Here is a 17,309-nt window from a genome sequence, read left to right as displayed (position 1 = left end):
CTCTTGGATGTGAAGGCAAGCCAGAATAAATACAAGACACCACAGGGTGAAGAGCCAGGGGCCTAAAATACGCTGTCTCTCGAAGAAAATTCAAAGAGGATCTTTTGGTTTCTGTTTCTGCAGCTGTATCTCTTGTGCCGGCCGCAGCTTGTTTGCAAAAATGAAAATAGAAAATGAACAGGAATGATTGATCTCAAGTCTTTTTTTTTTTTTTTTTAAATAAAGATTGGCTTGTGTTTTCTCTCAGAATTACATCATGCAGTTTGGTGTAGGTTACTGTGGAGCACTGATTTATTTAGCCTTCATATCTATCCAGAGGGAACCTCACTTCACACAATATTAGACTTTTGGTGCGGTTAGTTGTAACTTCTAGCATGCACGAACATGATGAAATCCAAAGGGAAGTGGACTTAAAAGCAAAACCTACACTGGTCAGGCTAGTAAATAATAGTGTATTTACAGTAGGCCTACATTCAATTAGGCTACATTAATTTTGTCATATGCAGCATAATCTTAGGAATAAATTACCGGTGCTAAAATTACACACTGCACCTTTAAGAAAGGCAGCACCTCTCTTCATCAAATTAGGAAAGATGATGGAAATCAGATATTATATTACATGTTCGACTTTGGGGGAGATAGTTCAAAATAGACCATGCATTAGGATTTAAGGCTTAGGGTGTGGCATTGGCATTGTGCCTTATAACCATGGTGGATGGACTAGGGTGTGTAAACTATTAGGTCTAGTAAACCTAGATTTTATGGTAATCTGAAACGGCTACAATAAGGCTGACTGTACACAAATTAAATGTAGGCATAGCGTGCAATTGAATGCAATGCAATTTAATGTAGCCTTAATCCAACACTAGGAGCATTGTCCATCCTCCCAAGCAAGCAAGCTCGTGGTAATGTGGCACAACATCCACAGGGGGCAGACAATCGACAACTCGAGCTACCTCGTGAAGTCAACGGTGACCAGCTGACATCTGAACGGAAGCAAAACAGCAAGGCACACTGGCAAAGATGGCGCAGGCTGGCGAGGGAGGAATGGATGATTTCGCTTTTATCACGGGAGATGCGTTAACCGAAGAGTTCGGTGAAAAGCTCCTAGATTGTCTTAAAAGTTTGACAGTCGCTTTCCGTTCTCCAGACTTCAGGTATTGGCCTAAAACCCATAACAAAAATGTTTGTTTTACATCGCTAACTACATCAGTTAGTGATGCTGGTGGTGTGGGCTGACAGCTGACACAGTTGACAAGTAAGTTACCTCGCCATGCGTGATGTGTACTTTGTTGTAAATGTGCGTTGCTGTAATGTAGACCTACGGTTTTTTGTTGTTGCTATGATCATTTTAGAGCCAGTGCCAAAGAGGATGTCTTGAAAGCACTCAAAACTCTCCTTGAAAAGTCATTCGCTTCCATGAAGAATTTGGATGGAGAGGTTGAGGAGACATCCATGTGCCTTCAGGTGGCTGTTGAATGTTTCCGAAGCCTGCGAAATGCCTGCATCCAGTGTTATAACAACCAGTGTCGGTTAAGGTGGGGATATTAAACCATTATTTCCTCCATTTTGTGAGTTTCAACATATAGGCCTAAGTATTTTTGTGTAGACTATTAAAACATGGCGTAGCCTATATTCGCTGTCTGTCTGACTATCTGTTTCGATGTCATTGTTTTCAAAGGGAACTGGGTTTCGTTGAAACCACTACTGGAATTCTCATTACTGTGCAGAAATGTAAATACGAGGAATCAGACTCCCTTTGCAACGGTGAGTTGTGAATTTGGGTAAAGAAAATGTGCAAGGTCAGCTAATATTAGTCTTTCTGGGACAGTATTATACTGCAGCAATTTAATACTGGTGTCCTTTTTGTCCTGTGGCAGTTCTGCACTGTGGGATCCAGTTTCTTGGTAATTTAGCAGTACAGAACCAGAGCTGTAAAGATGACATTTGGGAGCATGGTTTTCCTCCGCTGTTTTTGTGAGTGCACAATGTTTTCGAACCCCACATCATAATTAGCCTACCATATTATTGAATTATCATAATTACATTTATACATCAAAAGAAAAAAGACTGACTGAATGCTTGCAATTTGGAAAGCTGATCACATATCTTGTGTTGCATTTCAGGGCTCTTTTGGACTCAAGTGATCAGAAAACAGTGGCGTATACTTGCATGGCTCTCCATACCTGCCTTAACGAGGACAAGGTGGAACAGATGACCCAGGAGCAGGACTCCTTTGCAGTGGCCCAGAAGGTGCTAGAACTCTGCAGGACACAGCCAGAATTAGACTGGACGTAAGTCACCTCCAGAGAGCAGTGTTGTATTTAGTCGGAAAGTATATAGTCATAGAAATATGTAGCCCAATAATGCACACCGGTCCAGTGGAATGCTGTAATAGTCATTCAAAAGTTAACTACCATAGTACTACACTATTATGACTTATCACAGGGCCTTCAGTAATGCACTACGGCTTTGTGATTTCCTTTCTGGTGACGGCAAATTCACAACGCCATGTCTTAAGTTAAAATGCAAGAAAAAACTTCTGAGTTTTGTGTGGGTCATTTGTAAATTGATGATTCAGTCAGCAATATGTGTTTTGCAGGATTCTCATTGTAACGGAACACTTCCTCAAGTCCCAGACACTGATTGAGATGATGTTGTCCACCATGAGCCCACAGGAAAGGTAATATCATTTATAGGAGAATAGCTGAGGTCTTTAGATTTCATTTCAGATGACACGACTTTCAACAGACTTTCAAAGTGGCTGTATGAACATTTAATTTCATATTTCATTACTCTGTAATAGAGGCTGTGTATGTGTTGGACATGGGGTTTATCACAGAAAGAGGGGGCACTGAACTTGCACAACACATGACAAACCTCCAAACTTTGCAACTTTGTAATAACTGTTGTAAAGAAAAGATTAATGTCAATACATTTTTTAGTTGGCTCATCTGGGTCAGGCAGTTAGCGGAGATTGGCCTATGACTCACAGTCATTGCGTGATTGTAAACTGACTAGAAATAGAATTTGGTTTTGCCAGAGTATGACGACATTCCCAGGCCACATACTGTAAGCCGCATAATTTGAATACCTTGCAGCACTAATGTGGTCTACCATCTAGAATCAGAAGAAATAACTTTGTTCATTGCATTTTTAATGTGCCGTCCTTTTTTTTCATTCTTCAGCATTGAGTTGAGCACGTTCTTAGTACTTTATTGATTCTGCAATGCAGTGGTTCCCAAACCTGGGGTCGGGACCCCTAGGCGCGTCGCAGGGGTAATGCAGGGGGTCGTGGAGAGACATAACTTTGCATAATAAACGGAAAATCCACAGGTTGACAGCTAGCGTCATGCATAAATTGGTTTGTAACTCAATTCACTTGTATGATTAACAAATCTATTAACTTTTAAAGAGAATTAAATGTAAAATTTAGCAACAATACTAAAAAGTGGGTTTGGAATTTGGGGGTCGGGGGCGTCACAAAAATATTCTTAGGTAAAAAATGGGGTCGTAGCTGGAAAAGTTTGGGAACCGCTGCTCTAATCTGTTCTGCATGAATGACTTTTCCAGGTCGACCCTGCTGGAGCTGATCTCGGCTCACCTCGGCGAGGGTCGCGAGGAGTCGGAGGAGTGCGGAATCCTTCCGGCCACAGCTGAGTTCCTGGCCGGCTCCTTCAAGGACAGCTGCAAATCGGTTCTGTTGCTCGACTCCGGTGACTCCTCAGACGACGAGGTGATAATTCATTTCCACAGGGTGTCCCTTTTCAATGGCACACAGAATATGTCTGCAAAGCAGAAATGCTGCATACACTGGCTCAGACACTTTCATGTTCAATGCTTCACTTCCGCAAAGATGCCCGAGCCGAGAATGATGCATGGATCTTTGCTTAGCTACCTTAATGGCAGCTCTCCTGAGCAAAGCCATGTATATTCAGTATATTAGGAAAAAATAGTTACATGTTTAATATATCTGTGCATTTGACGTGTTTACAGAGCCGTTGTGTAGGACGGTAAGTGATGAAACTGCAACTACGACTGTGAAAAAATATTTGTTAAGATGTACAGTATGGCCATTGGAAACATACCACTGTCTTGTACTTCCTACACACAAGATGATCATTTACACTTCAAGAAGCAAGGGTTTCTTGATGCATTATAATGTAAAACACAATAAATTCTGTTCTCTAGTCTTGTATGAGGCAGAGGAGCTCATCATTCTGGTCCCTAAACACGTGAAGCAGTCAGCAGGACCTGAAGTTCATGAAGCTGGAGTGTCTTTTTGATCTACCATAATTGCATCATGCGTCCCTTCATAAATGAGCTCGAAGGTGTATTTTGGACCAACTGGCCTTTACATGACCACAATCAGCAGATGTGTTCAAGTTTTTATTAACATTGTTGGGTTTTTTTCTCTCCAATTTAGGAGGCAGTCATTGTGATTCGACTATTGGATATTCTCTGTGAGATGAGCTCCGGCCTAAAGGTGTTCAGGAGTCTTCAGGACCACCCAGATCTTCTTGAAACTGCTATTGGTAAATTAGTTTTACCAAATCTTTCATTGTGCACTATGCTGGTGTCACAATGGCTACGTTTACATCAGGGGTGGGGAATCTTTTTCATTCGAAGGGCCACATCAAATTCATCCGAGGGCCGTAAAAGTCCTCCAAGGGCTGTACTATGAACACAAACCAGGATTTTCCCCTTCACTTAAGGCCTATATTGAAGGCAACCACCTTTTAAACAAACACCACCTTCTCTAGGTTCTCTGAATATAACTTAAGTGTATTGCAAATGCATTTTCTAATAGTCCTTTACAAACTATGTCATATTTCATGTGAAGCTGAACAACACCTCGAGACAGAGGTTCCACCCCTTGTTTACATGATGGTTTTAATTCAGAATTATTCATTCATTTAAGTTATTTTCCGTAGAGTTTACACTGCACTTTCATTTAATTCCAAAGAAACGTCTGGTGGATCAGAAAGCATTTCGATTGAACAGAGGACGCACATGCTGGGGGAGCAATATTTGACATGGGGATGTGGTCGTGGACAAGCTCCAGGAGCTTACTGTACTACAGGGACAGCCGGCAATCTTCAGCCCCAATATAGTCACCTCAGCCTGGATCAAACCTTCCCCTATGTCAGTGTTTCCCAACCTTTTTTGTCTCACGTACCCCCAAAACCTCTTAGTTGTGCCATGAGCACCCCCTAATTCATGTTCTTTATTGCTTTCTCTGTCCTTATATGAGTGCTCCATACATTTGTTGTAAAAATAACATTTTCCCAAGAACCCCCTGCAGTATGTTCGCGTACCCCTAGTGGTACATGTACCCCTGGTTGGGAAACACTGCCCTATGTCCCTATGGTCTGGATAATTTGAAACGCTTACCTGGCTAGCTTAAAACATTGAGTGGTCAAATGGTAATGTCGAGTAACTTTTTTGGGCTAAATCAGTTTGTGGTGCATTTTTGCATCAATCTGTGGTAGTCACAACATTTAGAGTCAAGTAGGCTGTTTAAATTAGGCAAAAACTTTCATGTAAAAAGTCGCATGGATGGCCGCCATTGTGTCTCTGCTGGGAGCTGCTGGGTGTGCATCTTTGGATCTTGTGTCATCGCGTACCCAATGTGTGGAACGACCGGAATTGTTTTAAAGCGGAATTGAAGGTTACGTGGCAGAAGAATACGTTTATTCGGAATTGAAAGAGGAATAAACCACCCACTTTATTTGGAATTAAGTTTAATTTTGAATTTCAAAACTTAATTCCGGTTCAGGAAGTGTGAAATTTACTTGATGTTTTTAAAGCGGAAATTTTATTCTAAATTAAATAGAGTTAATTCTGAATTAAATGTCCCATGTAACCAAGGCCAGTGATGGCATGGCACAATGAGGTAACATGGCTTCAGAAGCACAATTACAGGACCACATTAAGGTGCTGTTTCCACGTAGCAGGATATTTTTTTAGCAGGGTATTTTTTTCTCCTGCTTGTATTGGTTTTGCATTGGTTTTGGCCTTCCGTTTCCACGTAGCAGATATTTAGAAATCCAGGTGCAGGAGAAAAAAATAGCAGGAGAAAAAAATATCCTGTTTAGGGGTTTGAAACGCATTTGTTACAATGGAGGATTTTTTTTATCCATTAGACATTTTCAGGTGCAAAACGTACTGCACGTTGGTCATACTAACAAATATTGGTTCATTACGTAGTAAATATTCATTACAAGACCAAATTTGGCAGTAGACAGCGCAGTTCCAATGAGCAGCATAGGTGCAATACCTTCTTTGGCCACCATTCTACACAATGGACCTTTAAAAATCAAGGTTTGCCACTGTGTGTAGGATTTAAGAATATTCCACTGTGTGTAAGAATTAAGAAGTCACTCCCTTTTGGGAGATCAAACATGCATTCCCACATTCTTTTTTTGTGCATTTTTTTCATGCACAGTTAGGCTCTGTGGGTGGTTCTTAACACACTGGCCAGTAGAAGTTTGCACTTTTCTTTTAATGCCCTGTGTTTGGGCTTTCTTTTAGATAGCTGTGAATTAGTCGAGTGTAACAAAAGGGGTGAAGCAAAAGCCACTGTGGTAGAAATCTGGTTTGAGAGGCTCATTCTTCAGACACGTTTGTCAGCACCTTCACTCCCAGGTCACGTCTTCAGCTGGAGACCACTTAAAGCCCACACAGACATGAATGAGTCTTGACTTTTATGCTGTCATCACCTAGTGCTTCTATTCAATTTCATTTTACTCCAGCAACTAGGTCAGGTATCACTGCAAACAGGGATCAAGCCATGACTTCCATTTGTAGCAGTTACATACTTTGTACAGCATGACAACATGGTAGCAAAAAGTACAAGCTTGAAAAAAAGTACAAGCCTAATGTGTAACTAATGAATGCTAATGTTGCGCCTGCGAGAAAACACAGTTTTCACGAAGCAAATTAAAACCAGCTAATACATAAGGCTACTGTATCCCTGCCTCCTAGCTCACATGTATCATTGGCTGTTTAATGTATTTTTTCTTCATTTTTCATCTTGAATGCTGACTTAAACACTTATCAATCTTGTTTTTTTTTCATTGAAACAGTGCTTCTGAAAGAGGTGCATCTCCTGGGAAGGGAGGGCAAGAACGTGTTCAGCTCGGCCCAGAACTTCACTGACATGGGGACAGGGACAGGGGGCGCCTCTTCTCACCCCATCGTCAGCTTCAAGGCCCACCTGGTGCGCCTGATCGGGAACCTGTGCCACCAGAACGCCACTAACCAGAACAAGGTGTGCAGATATGTGGTGTTACTTTTTGAAGTATACATAGTACACAGGTATACAAGGTGTGCAGATATGTGGTGTTACTTTTTTAAGTATACATAGAGGCGTTCATGGGTCATTGAAGGTTTTTGGGTAATGTACTTTAATGAATATGCTTCTTGCATAATCCACTAAAAGAAAAAGAAAAATCCATACAATAGAGGCATTGGCTGTGGTTACTCCACCCTGATGTGTGCTACTACTGAAACGTCATTGACCCTTATGCCTTTATTGATGGGACGGGGACCCTTATGCCTTTATTGATGGGACGGGGACCCTTATGCCTTTATTGATGGGACGGGGACCCTTATGCCTTTATTGATGGGACGGGGACCCTTATGCCTTTATTGATGGGACGGGGAAGATTGACATGAAATTTTAGGGAGGTAGAGGGATGGGGCAAAATTGGGAAATGACCCGGGCTTATTTCAATACATGCCACATAAACACCACTAACTGAAGCAAGATTTACAGACCTGTGTAACGTCTTTAGGTGGAAAACCCGCTTGTCTAAAGCAATTTCTTCAGCTAGATGAGAAAAGCACATATTGCTAACATTACACAAACCAAGCCCTATGAAAAAACTTTGCGTCATCAAATTTGGTACAATGTGTTGACATATTATTTAAAAACATAACATTATTGACTGATCAATAAAGTAAAATAAAATTAAACCACAAAATATCGAAGTAAACAAAAAAACACTCAACTAACCCAAGAATTGATGAAAGAGGTTTTCCTCCGAGTGGCTCCCCAGTTATGTTGCCTCAAAGGTTTACTCTGTAATATATTTAGCTTCTATTTATATATACTTCTATTTATAACTTCTATTTATATTTAGTTTCTTTACATAATTCATGCTGCCCATTCACAATGTTTCCTTTTTCATGAATACCTACCATCAAATTCATTATGATGGGGAAAATTGACATTTGTATACATGAAAAGGTAGATCTTCTCCATAAATAGACATGAATGTCCAGATATGTCCAGAAATAGACATTTTTAGCAGGCAAAACTTACTGTACTTTGGTCATACTGGTAAATATATGTTTATTTTTTAGTAAATATTCATGAAAAGATCAAACTTGTCAATAGGTAGCACAGTCACAATGAGCTGCGTCGTTGCAATACCTACTCTGCAGTAGGGGTCGACCGATACAGGTTTTTAATGGCCGATGCGATACCGATTTTTTTTTTTTTCATCACCCTTGGCCGATACCCGATATCTGGGGCCGATATGGGTAAAAAAAAGGTTTAAAAATGACAAATATTCCAGATCTCAAGTTAAAAATAAACATTCCTTTAACATTATCGAATTGAGGTAGAACTTGTAACATTTAAACACCCACTCTAACAATCAAGTAATGTCTAACAATCAAGTAATAAAAAGTGTCTTGGTGCTTTTAAAAAAAAAACGAATGACATAAAATAATAAATATTGCATATCGGCCAAAACCACATGCGTATCGGCCGATACCAATACACTTAAACTATGCAAATATCGGCCCGATATCAAACCGATATATGTATCGGTCTATCCTTACTATACAGTGCACCTTTTAAGGTCCATACGTGTTTCTGATAAGTATATACAACTGTCTCCTGGTCTTGGGACGTAATGTCCAAACGAAACAGAATGATGTAGTAGACTTTTAAGTCTGTGTTTCAAGAAAAAAAAACATTCAGTTTGCAGTCCAGTGCCCGTCTGGTTCTGTAAAGCCACAACACACCCACATTCTTCAGTGTTTCTTCTCAGGGTGGTTTTTATGAGCTGCCCTGCCAGTTGCTTACATCATGTCAGAGTCGGGTTAGTGGTCTGAAGCTCAAAGCGAAGCCCAAACACACACACACGGGCTCTGAGAACATAAAAGCATAATGTGCTCTGGGAACCAGGCCGGAGAGGCGGACAAGGCAACACCCCCCATTCTAACGTCGACTTGTATGAAGTATTCTTTGCAACTTACTAGTGGTTAGTTAAAGGTTAGTTGCTATTCCTGTCTTCAAACTGTATTGAGATGTTTAACCTATTACGTGTGCATTATTACATCAACGATACTCTATAAGTCTATGTTTTAACATTTTATCACTTGAAACTGCTCACTATATGTAATGTCTGGATGTGTGTATTTGAAAACAGGAAACACAGTCTTCCTACACTATTGGGAATTTTAACATATTATATATGCATTACATTTATGTTTTAAACATGTCCCCATTTTATCATTTAAAAGTGCACTATATAAGTAAAGTCTGGACGTGTTTGCTTTAGATGAAAAGAAGTTTTGTTTCACATATTATGTGTGGAACGTTTTAGACATTCTCAAAGTGGTGTTCAAGGTAAGCCTAGGAGATAAACCTGTCTTTTACGTAAGTGCTCACTTTGCTGTGACTCAAATGCTTCTTATTGGGGTCCGTAGGTTGAGCAGTGATGGAGACCACTGCACCTCCATCATGAATGGAATGGAATAATGCCACATTTGGGATTTTTTTTTTTTTTTAAGTTTTTTTATTCACCTCTTCCATGAGCCCACATGACAAACCTGTTCCTGATTGACCTTGAGTCAACACCTTCACATGTCATTGGCCATGTTGTTTTTTGCTGCATGCGTCCTCCCTTCTTGCCTTGGGGTGAATCGAATTCTCCTGAGTTATAAGTTAAGCGATTGCTGTTTTTCCTCATGTCTATCGCGTCTTTGTGTTGACAGGTCAGAGAGTTGGATGGCATCTCTCTCATTCTGGACAACTGCAGCCTCGACAGCAACAATCCCTGTATCCTTTGTCTGTTTGAAGCCTCAAGTTGGTTTGTGGTGGTGTGGTCTGAAGAAAATCACGTCAAAATTTAAATGAACAGTCTCAAAACAATGAGGAATTTTATAACAAGATGGTGTCTTGAAAACTCTAACCCTACTTTGTTTTGTCTTGTGCGTTACGCTTAACAGATGTAGCCATGGTCATACTTTTTTGGTTCTCCGTTACTGTCTAAAAGAATCCACGGTTAGTGAGACATATTGGCCTTATCAGATTAACCTTGGTGTCGGCTACATAAATATGATTTAAAAACACTACAGCAATTAGGGTTTCTTTAATGGTTTGCAAAATCCTTTCACTTGTAAACTGGCATTGGTATTACTTGGTTCCATCTAATGAAGGCTGAAATAAAATGCCACAATGAAGCTGTTCATTGCCAGTAGACACCAGTAGACAGAACAATAACAACCTTATTACCCAGAATCATTGAGGTACACCAAGCTACCCATGATGCCAAATACCGTACTTCTCTACAGATAACCTGTCTTACTACCAGGACTCTAAATTAACAAGAACACCAACCAACCAGCCAAATGCTGGTGAAATTTCAGTTTGGTTGGTAGAAAAGAAAACTTACTGGACACTTTGACCTATTAGTCAGTGTGTATTTGTCTAGTGAGATTAACATTTGGGAGGGATACAATTAATTTAGGGCTCTGCTTACTACTCAGTAGTGATCATCGATATGGGGAAAAAGACATATCATGATGTGCATTATTTTATATCACGACAGCAATATATATCACGATATGCCACAATTGCGTATGTTTCCAGTTATTCTCTTTATTTTCAACTGTCACACGTGCCTGGCCATCAATGGGAAATTCAGCTCATGCTGCTTCCATCCTTCTAGTGGGTCGATCTGTCTGTCTAGAGATGTTTTATTCTTTTTTTCAGTTACCGGTATATAAACTTGCAGCGTACATAGTGACAATACAAAATGTTATTAAAATGTATTACATTATACAGTATATTAGCTGTAATAATAGATCAAACAAGTTTATCATGATGCAAACAATAGAGGTGAAAGAGCATGATAAACATGTATCTATTGTCCTCGCAATATACAGTGAGTCCAATATGTATTTGATCCCTTGCTGATTTTGCCCGTTTGCCCACTAATTAAGACGTGATCAGTCTATAAATTTATGATAGTATGTATTCAAACATGGAGAGACAGAATATCAAAAAGAAATTCCAGAAAATAACTTAAAATAATATATTTTAATTTGTTTGTATTTAATTTAGGCTAATAAGTATTTGACCCCTCTAGCTAAAGAAGATAAAGTGCTTTGTGGCAAAGCCCTAGTTGTCTAGCACTGAGGTCAGATGCTTCTTTTAGTTGATGACAATGTTTGTGCATATAGTAGAAAATATTTTTGCCCATTTTTCTTTGCAGATTATCTCCAAAACATTAATAGTTTGTGGCTGTAGCTTGGCAAATGGGAGGTTCAGTTCTCTCCATAGAATTACTATAGGGTTAATATTTGGAGACTGTCTAGGCCACTTCACGACTTTAATATGCTTCTTATTGAGCCACTCCTTCGTTGCTTTGACTGTATGTTGTGTATTATTGTCATGATGGGAGATTCAAAAATGGCCCACCCTTCAGTGTAGTGGTGGAGGGAAGGATGTTTGCACTCAGGATTGCACATTACATGTCTCCATCCATCCATTCGTTGACGATGTGAAGTTGTCCTGTGCCTTGGCCAGGCAAACACCCTCAAACCATAATGATACCACTTTCATGCATGATGGTGAGGAGGGTGTTCTTGGGATCATAGACAGCAGTACTCTTTCTCAAAACACATTGAATTGTGTTAATGCCAAACAGCTTGATTTTGGTTTCATCTGACTACAGCACCTCCTTATCATATCCTAAACCAGCCTGATGTCCGTTGGCAAACCTCAGGTGGGACTGCACAGGTTCCTTCTGAAGTAGAGGTACCATGTGTGCACTACAGGATTTTAAACCTCTGTGGCATTAAGTTCTACCAGTAGTTTTCTCAGTGATTTTGGTCACAGTAGCTTTGATATCATTGCCTAGTTCATCCCGTACAGGTCTAGGGTGCTTTCTTTCTGTTCTCATGGTTATCAAATCCCTACAAAAGGTCAAATCTTGTATAGAGCCCCAGACAGGCTGATGGATAGTCATTTCGTATTCCTCACATTTTGGAAGAAATGCATCAACAGCTGGGTCATTAATACCCAGTCTCTTTCTTGTGGCTTTGCAGCCCATTTAATCTTTGTTCATGTCTAAAATCTTGTCCCTGATATCATTTGACCGCTCTTTGGTCTTTCCCATGATGGTGAGGTTGGAGTGTGACTGATTCACTCATACTATGGACTGATTCTGCTGATTAAATATGTCTTTTATGCATGTTAGTATGTACAGGTGTCTTTGATCGGAAGTGCCCATCTGGTCTGTGGGCCCGGAACTGTAATCAGTTGGCAGGGGATCAAATACTTATTTTGCTCGATGAAATGGAAATAAATTAATATATATTCTCTTAAGTTAATTTCTGGATTTTCTTTTTGATATTCTGTCTCTCCATATTAGAATACATATTATCATAACATTTATTGACTGATCATGTCTTTGTTAGTAGGCAAACCAACAAAATCAGCAAGGGATCAAATACATATTGGACTCACTGTATATTGTCATATTGCCCAGCCCCACTACCCATGCTGTAAAGACTTCTGTAGATTTATTGTGTTTTTACATGGGACCCTTTTTAAAAACCTGACAACGTGGTAGAGACTCCCCTCCCCTGCCCTGCTCCCTGCTGGGGTTAGACACTAGACTAGAGAAAGTGTGACCAGTCCCCCGCCCCATTCAACTCCCCCGTGTGGTGTGACGTAGCTTCCTGATGGTTCTGGGGTGTTCAGCCAAACCCAGCCAGTGGAGCCCAGCAGAGTCACGTGGCCTCGGGGCTGCTGAGCCGGTTGGTTGGCTGGCTGGCCAGGGGGTCGCCCGGGTCACGTACAGGGTTAATGGGGAAAGCAAACCAAGCCTGACAGGTGTTCTAGAAAGAGAAACATATGGGGGTGGGCTCAGATAACACACAGTGTAGTCAACTGCTACTGTCTGCAGACAATAACTTGTAGACCCTGACACACAGTCTTAAGCGCACGTAAAATAATGTATACAAATAAATATAAAATATTAACAGCAACACAGCTTATGACCATAGGGCTGTATGTGTAATTGGTCATTTTTTAAGTACATTATTGAGCTATTTAAAACTTGCTATAGCTTGATAATAAGCATATAGCTGCTTTGATGGAATAGTTACTGTTAATATGGTCTTTGTCTCCCAGGAAAGTGTATGTTTTTTGTTTTTTTTTTCCTTCACCATTTTCCCTCCTCTTCAGTCATCTGCCAGTGGGCAGTCTTTGCCATCCGAAACATTCTGGACAACAACATGGAGAACCAGCAGGTGATCCAGTCCCTGAAGAGGCAAGGCGTGGCCGACGACTCCGCCCTGAGGGACATGGGCTTCCGGCTGGAGGAACGGGACGGCAACCTGCTCCTGCGACCCTGCAAGAAGGACCCCAAATAACCCTTGGAGACACAGGTCAAAGGTCACAGTGGTGCCTCAGCTAACGACAGTGTGTCTGTCGCAGGTGCTCTCCTTCCTATTCCCAACTCTAGTTATTCTCCAGTGTAAAGACCTGGACCTACCATAGTGTACTTGGCTGGACTCAAAGCGGTAGTGTAGGTGACTGAAATGGGTCATGTAAGGTCGACTGACGACACGTGTCCTTACATGACCCAGAGACGTATGCTGTTGTTTTGAGTTTGCTAATATCTTCCTACAAGATGACGGCCCTCAAGCTCAAGGCAACTCTTGGTGAAGCTGTTGGCAACAAGACGCATTCTAAAACAAAGCTGACAATCACTTTTTTGTATTATTTATTTATTGCTTTTGGACTGAGGACATTTTGGCCTCGCTCAGGTTGGACACCAAGTGAATGGACACTGACAGTTCATGCTCTGTACCAACAGAGCTTTTAAACTTAAATTTGGCTGGGGATACCTCACTGAAAAGCAGAGATGTGACTGAACTTCCTCAGCTATACCCTTATCACGTGTATTCTTACGTATTGTTTTGGAGTGGTTTGCATTTTCTGCCACATAATGCTAAATTAAGCTGGCAATCTAAAGGTGAATAAAATGAATACTGATCAGACGGTGATGTTCTTGGAGTGCAACAAAAATGTGTTTAACACCAATGTGAATTTACAATAACCTATTTGTTGCTAGGGAACAATCCTAATGATTTTATTGTCAGCAATTGGAATCTACTCGAGCACTAAATGGGCTCAACCCCCGTAAGTCATAGAATCTAAGTCATAAATCAAGGCAATGATGTGTTCTTGCTTCCTAGGGTACCGTCTGACATAATATGCTAGTGCTTCCTTCAGTGCTTACCTTGACATCACTTCCCTCCCACTTCATCACAAAAGAACACAGGAATTAAACTTGACCTACAAATCCAGTGATGTACAGTAATATGAATTTGGATGGATAGACTCTTTCTCATTCACCTTCCATACACTCCAGTTGCTGTAAAGTAGTTTAAAAGCACAAATCTAACAACTAACACGATCTGAAGCGATACATTTGTCAATTGCAACACCTAGCTTCTTCTGTTGTTGTTTTTTTCATGGTGCTTACTAACCACTTTTTTTCCAATTCATACGTATGAATTAATTTATGATCAATTGTCAACACCAGCCAACAGATTTTAAACTTTTTTTCCCCCTGAGTGCCTCCATTGAGTTCTACAATGGTTGCCATGTTGGTCCGCCATTTTGAGACGACAGTCAGTCCCCCAATGGCACCAAGCAGTGGGAAAGTACAGATTTTACATTTCTCATCCCATTGTGTGATATACAACCTCACCCACCACCACTAGACGGGATAAAATCTTACACAGGAAAAGCTTCGACTAACAACTTCCCTGTTGGAAACGAAAACGCTGTATGCCTTCCGACTCCGTTCCCCGACCAGGGACAACAGAGCCTAATGGCGCAAAAGTGAATCAGACCAGAAGCATTAGCTTTGCAGAATCACACCTCCTGCCCCGGCGTGAATAAGCTGAGTCGTCCTGACACCTCCACAATGGGCCGCTTTGCAGACCGGTCCTCCCATTCATCCCTCCCTGTTTGCTCTGCCTCATATTTTTTAATGACAAAATGTTTGGCTGAAACAATCGGGTTTACTTTCGCCCAATCCGCCGTATAGTTCGGGGAGCTTATGTGGTTCCGGTCCCCAGCGTTTCAGACAGCTAACAAAACACGGCCGTTTACTTCTGCACCGGTGGCTGCCTGTAATGCTTTTCACACACAGGAAAAACCAGTAGCGAGCGTTTGGCTGGTAGACCCGAGGTGGAGCCAGGCCGGCAGCGTTCACGCCTCGCTCCAACCATCACATTAGCCGCACATCAGCATTTCCAAATCTGACCCTTGATTGTTATTATGTTTTATTGTTATCATTATAGTTCTCATCATTAACATCGTTACTATACAAGAAACCCCACCCTGTACAACAGTAGTAGTAGTAGTAGTAGTAGTAGTAGTAGTAGTGCTGGATGAGGTTGTGAATGACTTGATCGTCAAAACACCTTGCCTTCAGTTTACACAATAAAAAAACACAAGCCCTTTCAATATTTTATTGTCCAATCATGTACTGTGTTTGTACATAAACAACTCTGACTTTATTGTTAGCAAACCGCTTAGAATTGCTGACCTAGAGTTTTGCAATTTTGCCAAATTAGATTTTTGAAGCTAAGCACAGAAGTTGAATGGATTGATAGTCACTAGATACAACCAGGCAGGAAAGGAAAGCAGGAAATAAAATGATCTCTGAAGTAAGCGCTGAACCTGGGATACTTGGAAAACAATGTTTTACGTACTTTTTTCTCTCTCTGGGACAAAAATAGCAACATACTATGAAATTTGTACGACGAGGATAAGGAAAATAGAAATAATGCATGACATAAAGTGCCATATCTTATACATATAAAAAAATATACTTTTTGAAATTTGCCATAGTTTTATATTTATATAAAACCCCATATAAACAATTCAGAATAAAAAGGATGCCCCCAAAATAGCTTGATGGCCTTTGACCGTGTCAAAAACCCCCCAGCTGTATGGTTAGGCAAATTCCAACAGCTTAGCCATTAAGGGAACTCCCCTGGAAAAGACCATTTAACAAGCAAGGACCAGCGAAGTGGAATTCCATGTCTGGTGCTCATGGGAAAGTTCTATGTTGGGTAGGACCATAACATTGCAATATCCATCCAGTTTCATGTGGCCTCATAGAGACAAAAGTAGGGCTCCAAAACATCACCATACCAACAGAGCTGTAACAGGCTGAAAAAAATATCACTTCACTAACTCGTAAGGTTGTTGATTCTAAGGTGTCTTCTGAAATGTGCTCTAAATACCGTCTCTATTACAACGACATATGCCTATGTGGTTATATGTTTCACTAGTTAGATATTTCACGGTCAGTTGAAAAAAAAAAAATTATGATTCTTGTCTTTGTTCGGCATGTCCAAAAATGTTGCTAAATATCTTCCACTTCATAGCTGGAGTCCAGTTGACTTGAATGGCAAAGTAGCAATGAAATCGTTTCCTTTCAAAGATCAAACTTAAAAAGACCCAGGTCCAGAGCCCATATACCGGTAGGGTTAAGCACCACTACCTATGACATAAATAAATCCTCTTCAGTGTTTTAGAAACAGTGCGACTCGACCACGTAAAATATGTTGCCGTTTTTAGCGACCAGTTACATCTCAAAAATTCATCTCACAATTCATCCATGTGCCCGTGGCATTCAAACGGCTCTAAATAGGCATTCCAGTTTTACATGGGATCTCCTGCATTGCCGATTTGTCCCATCGTTTTTTTTTTTCCTCATTTTTTTTAAGCCAGGGGAGGGAGTAAGATCCAGTTAACGGGTTTCTGATCCATCTTCTCTTGATTTATGTGCTTCACAACACAAGTTCCCCATTAGTGGCCTTTTTGAAATAGTTCAGATAGACAGACAGTTTGAGGGAAGAAATTTTCTAAGAAAATGTTTTGTCCTTTCCCCTAAAAAGAGTCATCTTTTGTGCAAAATAAAGCCATAAAAAAGAGATTGCATCTCCTTCTTCTTTCTACCACCTTCTGCATG

The 17,309-nt window shown here is 40.6% G+C and overlaps 1 protein-coding gene across 2 annotated transcripts; it reads left to right on the top strand.

Moving 5' to 3' along the window:
• Positions 1–1,002: 1,002 nt before the first annotated feature.
• Positions 1,003–17,273, top strand: atxn10 (ataxin 10). 2 transcript variants are annotated; one of them, XM_063216892.1, is made up of 11 exons: positions 1,003–1,157; positions 1,356–1,538; positions 1,682–1,767; positions 1,881–1,977; positions 2,127–2,294; positions 2,603–2,683; positions 3,574–3,736; positions 4,427–4,535; positions 7,089–7,273; positions 10,015–10,078; positions 13,496–17,273. In XM_063216892.1, the coding sequence occupies exons 1-11, from the start codon at positions 1,024–1,026 to the stop codon at positions 13,681–13,683; spliced, it is 1,458 nt and encodes a 485-aa protein (XP_063072962.1). In that variant the 5' UTR covers positions 1,003–1,023; the 3' UTR covers positions 13,684–17,273. The 2 variants fall into 2 exon arrangements, with proteins under 2 accessions (XP_063072962.1, XP_063072963.1); XM_063216893.1 differs by lacking the exon at positions 1,003–1,157 and adding an exon at positions 1,170–1,258.
• Positions 17,274–17,309: the final 36 nt, after the last annotated feature.

This window comes from Engraulis encrasicolus, chromosome 15 (genome assembly GCF_034702125.1).
Source record: "Engraulis encrasicolus isolate BLACKSEA-1 chromosome 15, IST_EnEncr_1.0, whole genome shotgun sequence".
Taxonomy (NCBI): Eukaryota; Metazoa; Chordata; class Actinopteri; order Clupeiformes; family Engraulidae; genus Engraulis; species Engraulis encrasicolus.
Note: the sequence above shows the minus strand (reverse complement) of the source record. Positions and strands in the feature narration are given on the sequence as shown.

Coding starts and splice junctions, on each gene's coding strand:
- atxn10 (XM_063216892.1), top strand. CDS start 1,024: ATGGCGCAGGCTGGCGAGGGAGGAATGGATGATTTCGCTTTTATCACG. Junction 1,978..2,126: donor GGTTTTCCTCCGCTGTTTTT/GTGAGTGCACAA, acceptor GTTGCATTTCAG/GGCTCTTTTGGACTCAAGTG. Junction 2,295..2,602: donor CAGCCAGAATTAGACTGGAC/GTAAGTCACCTC, acceptor TGTGTTTTGCAG/GATTCTCATTGTAACGGAAC.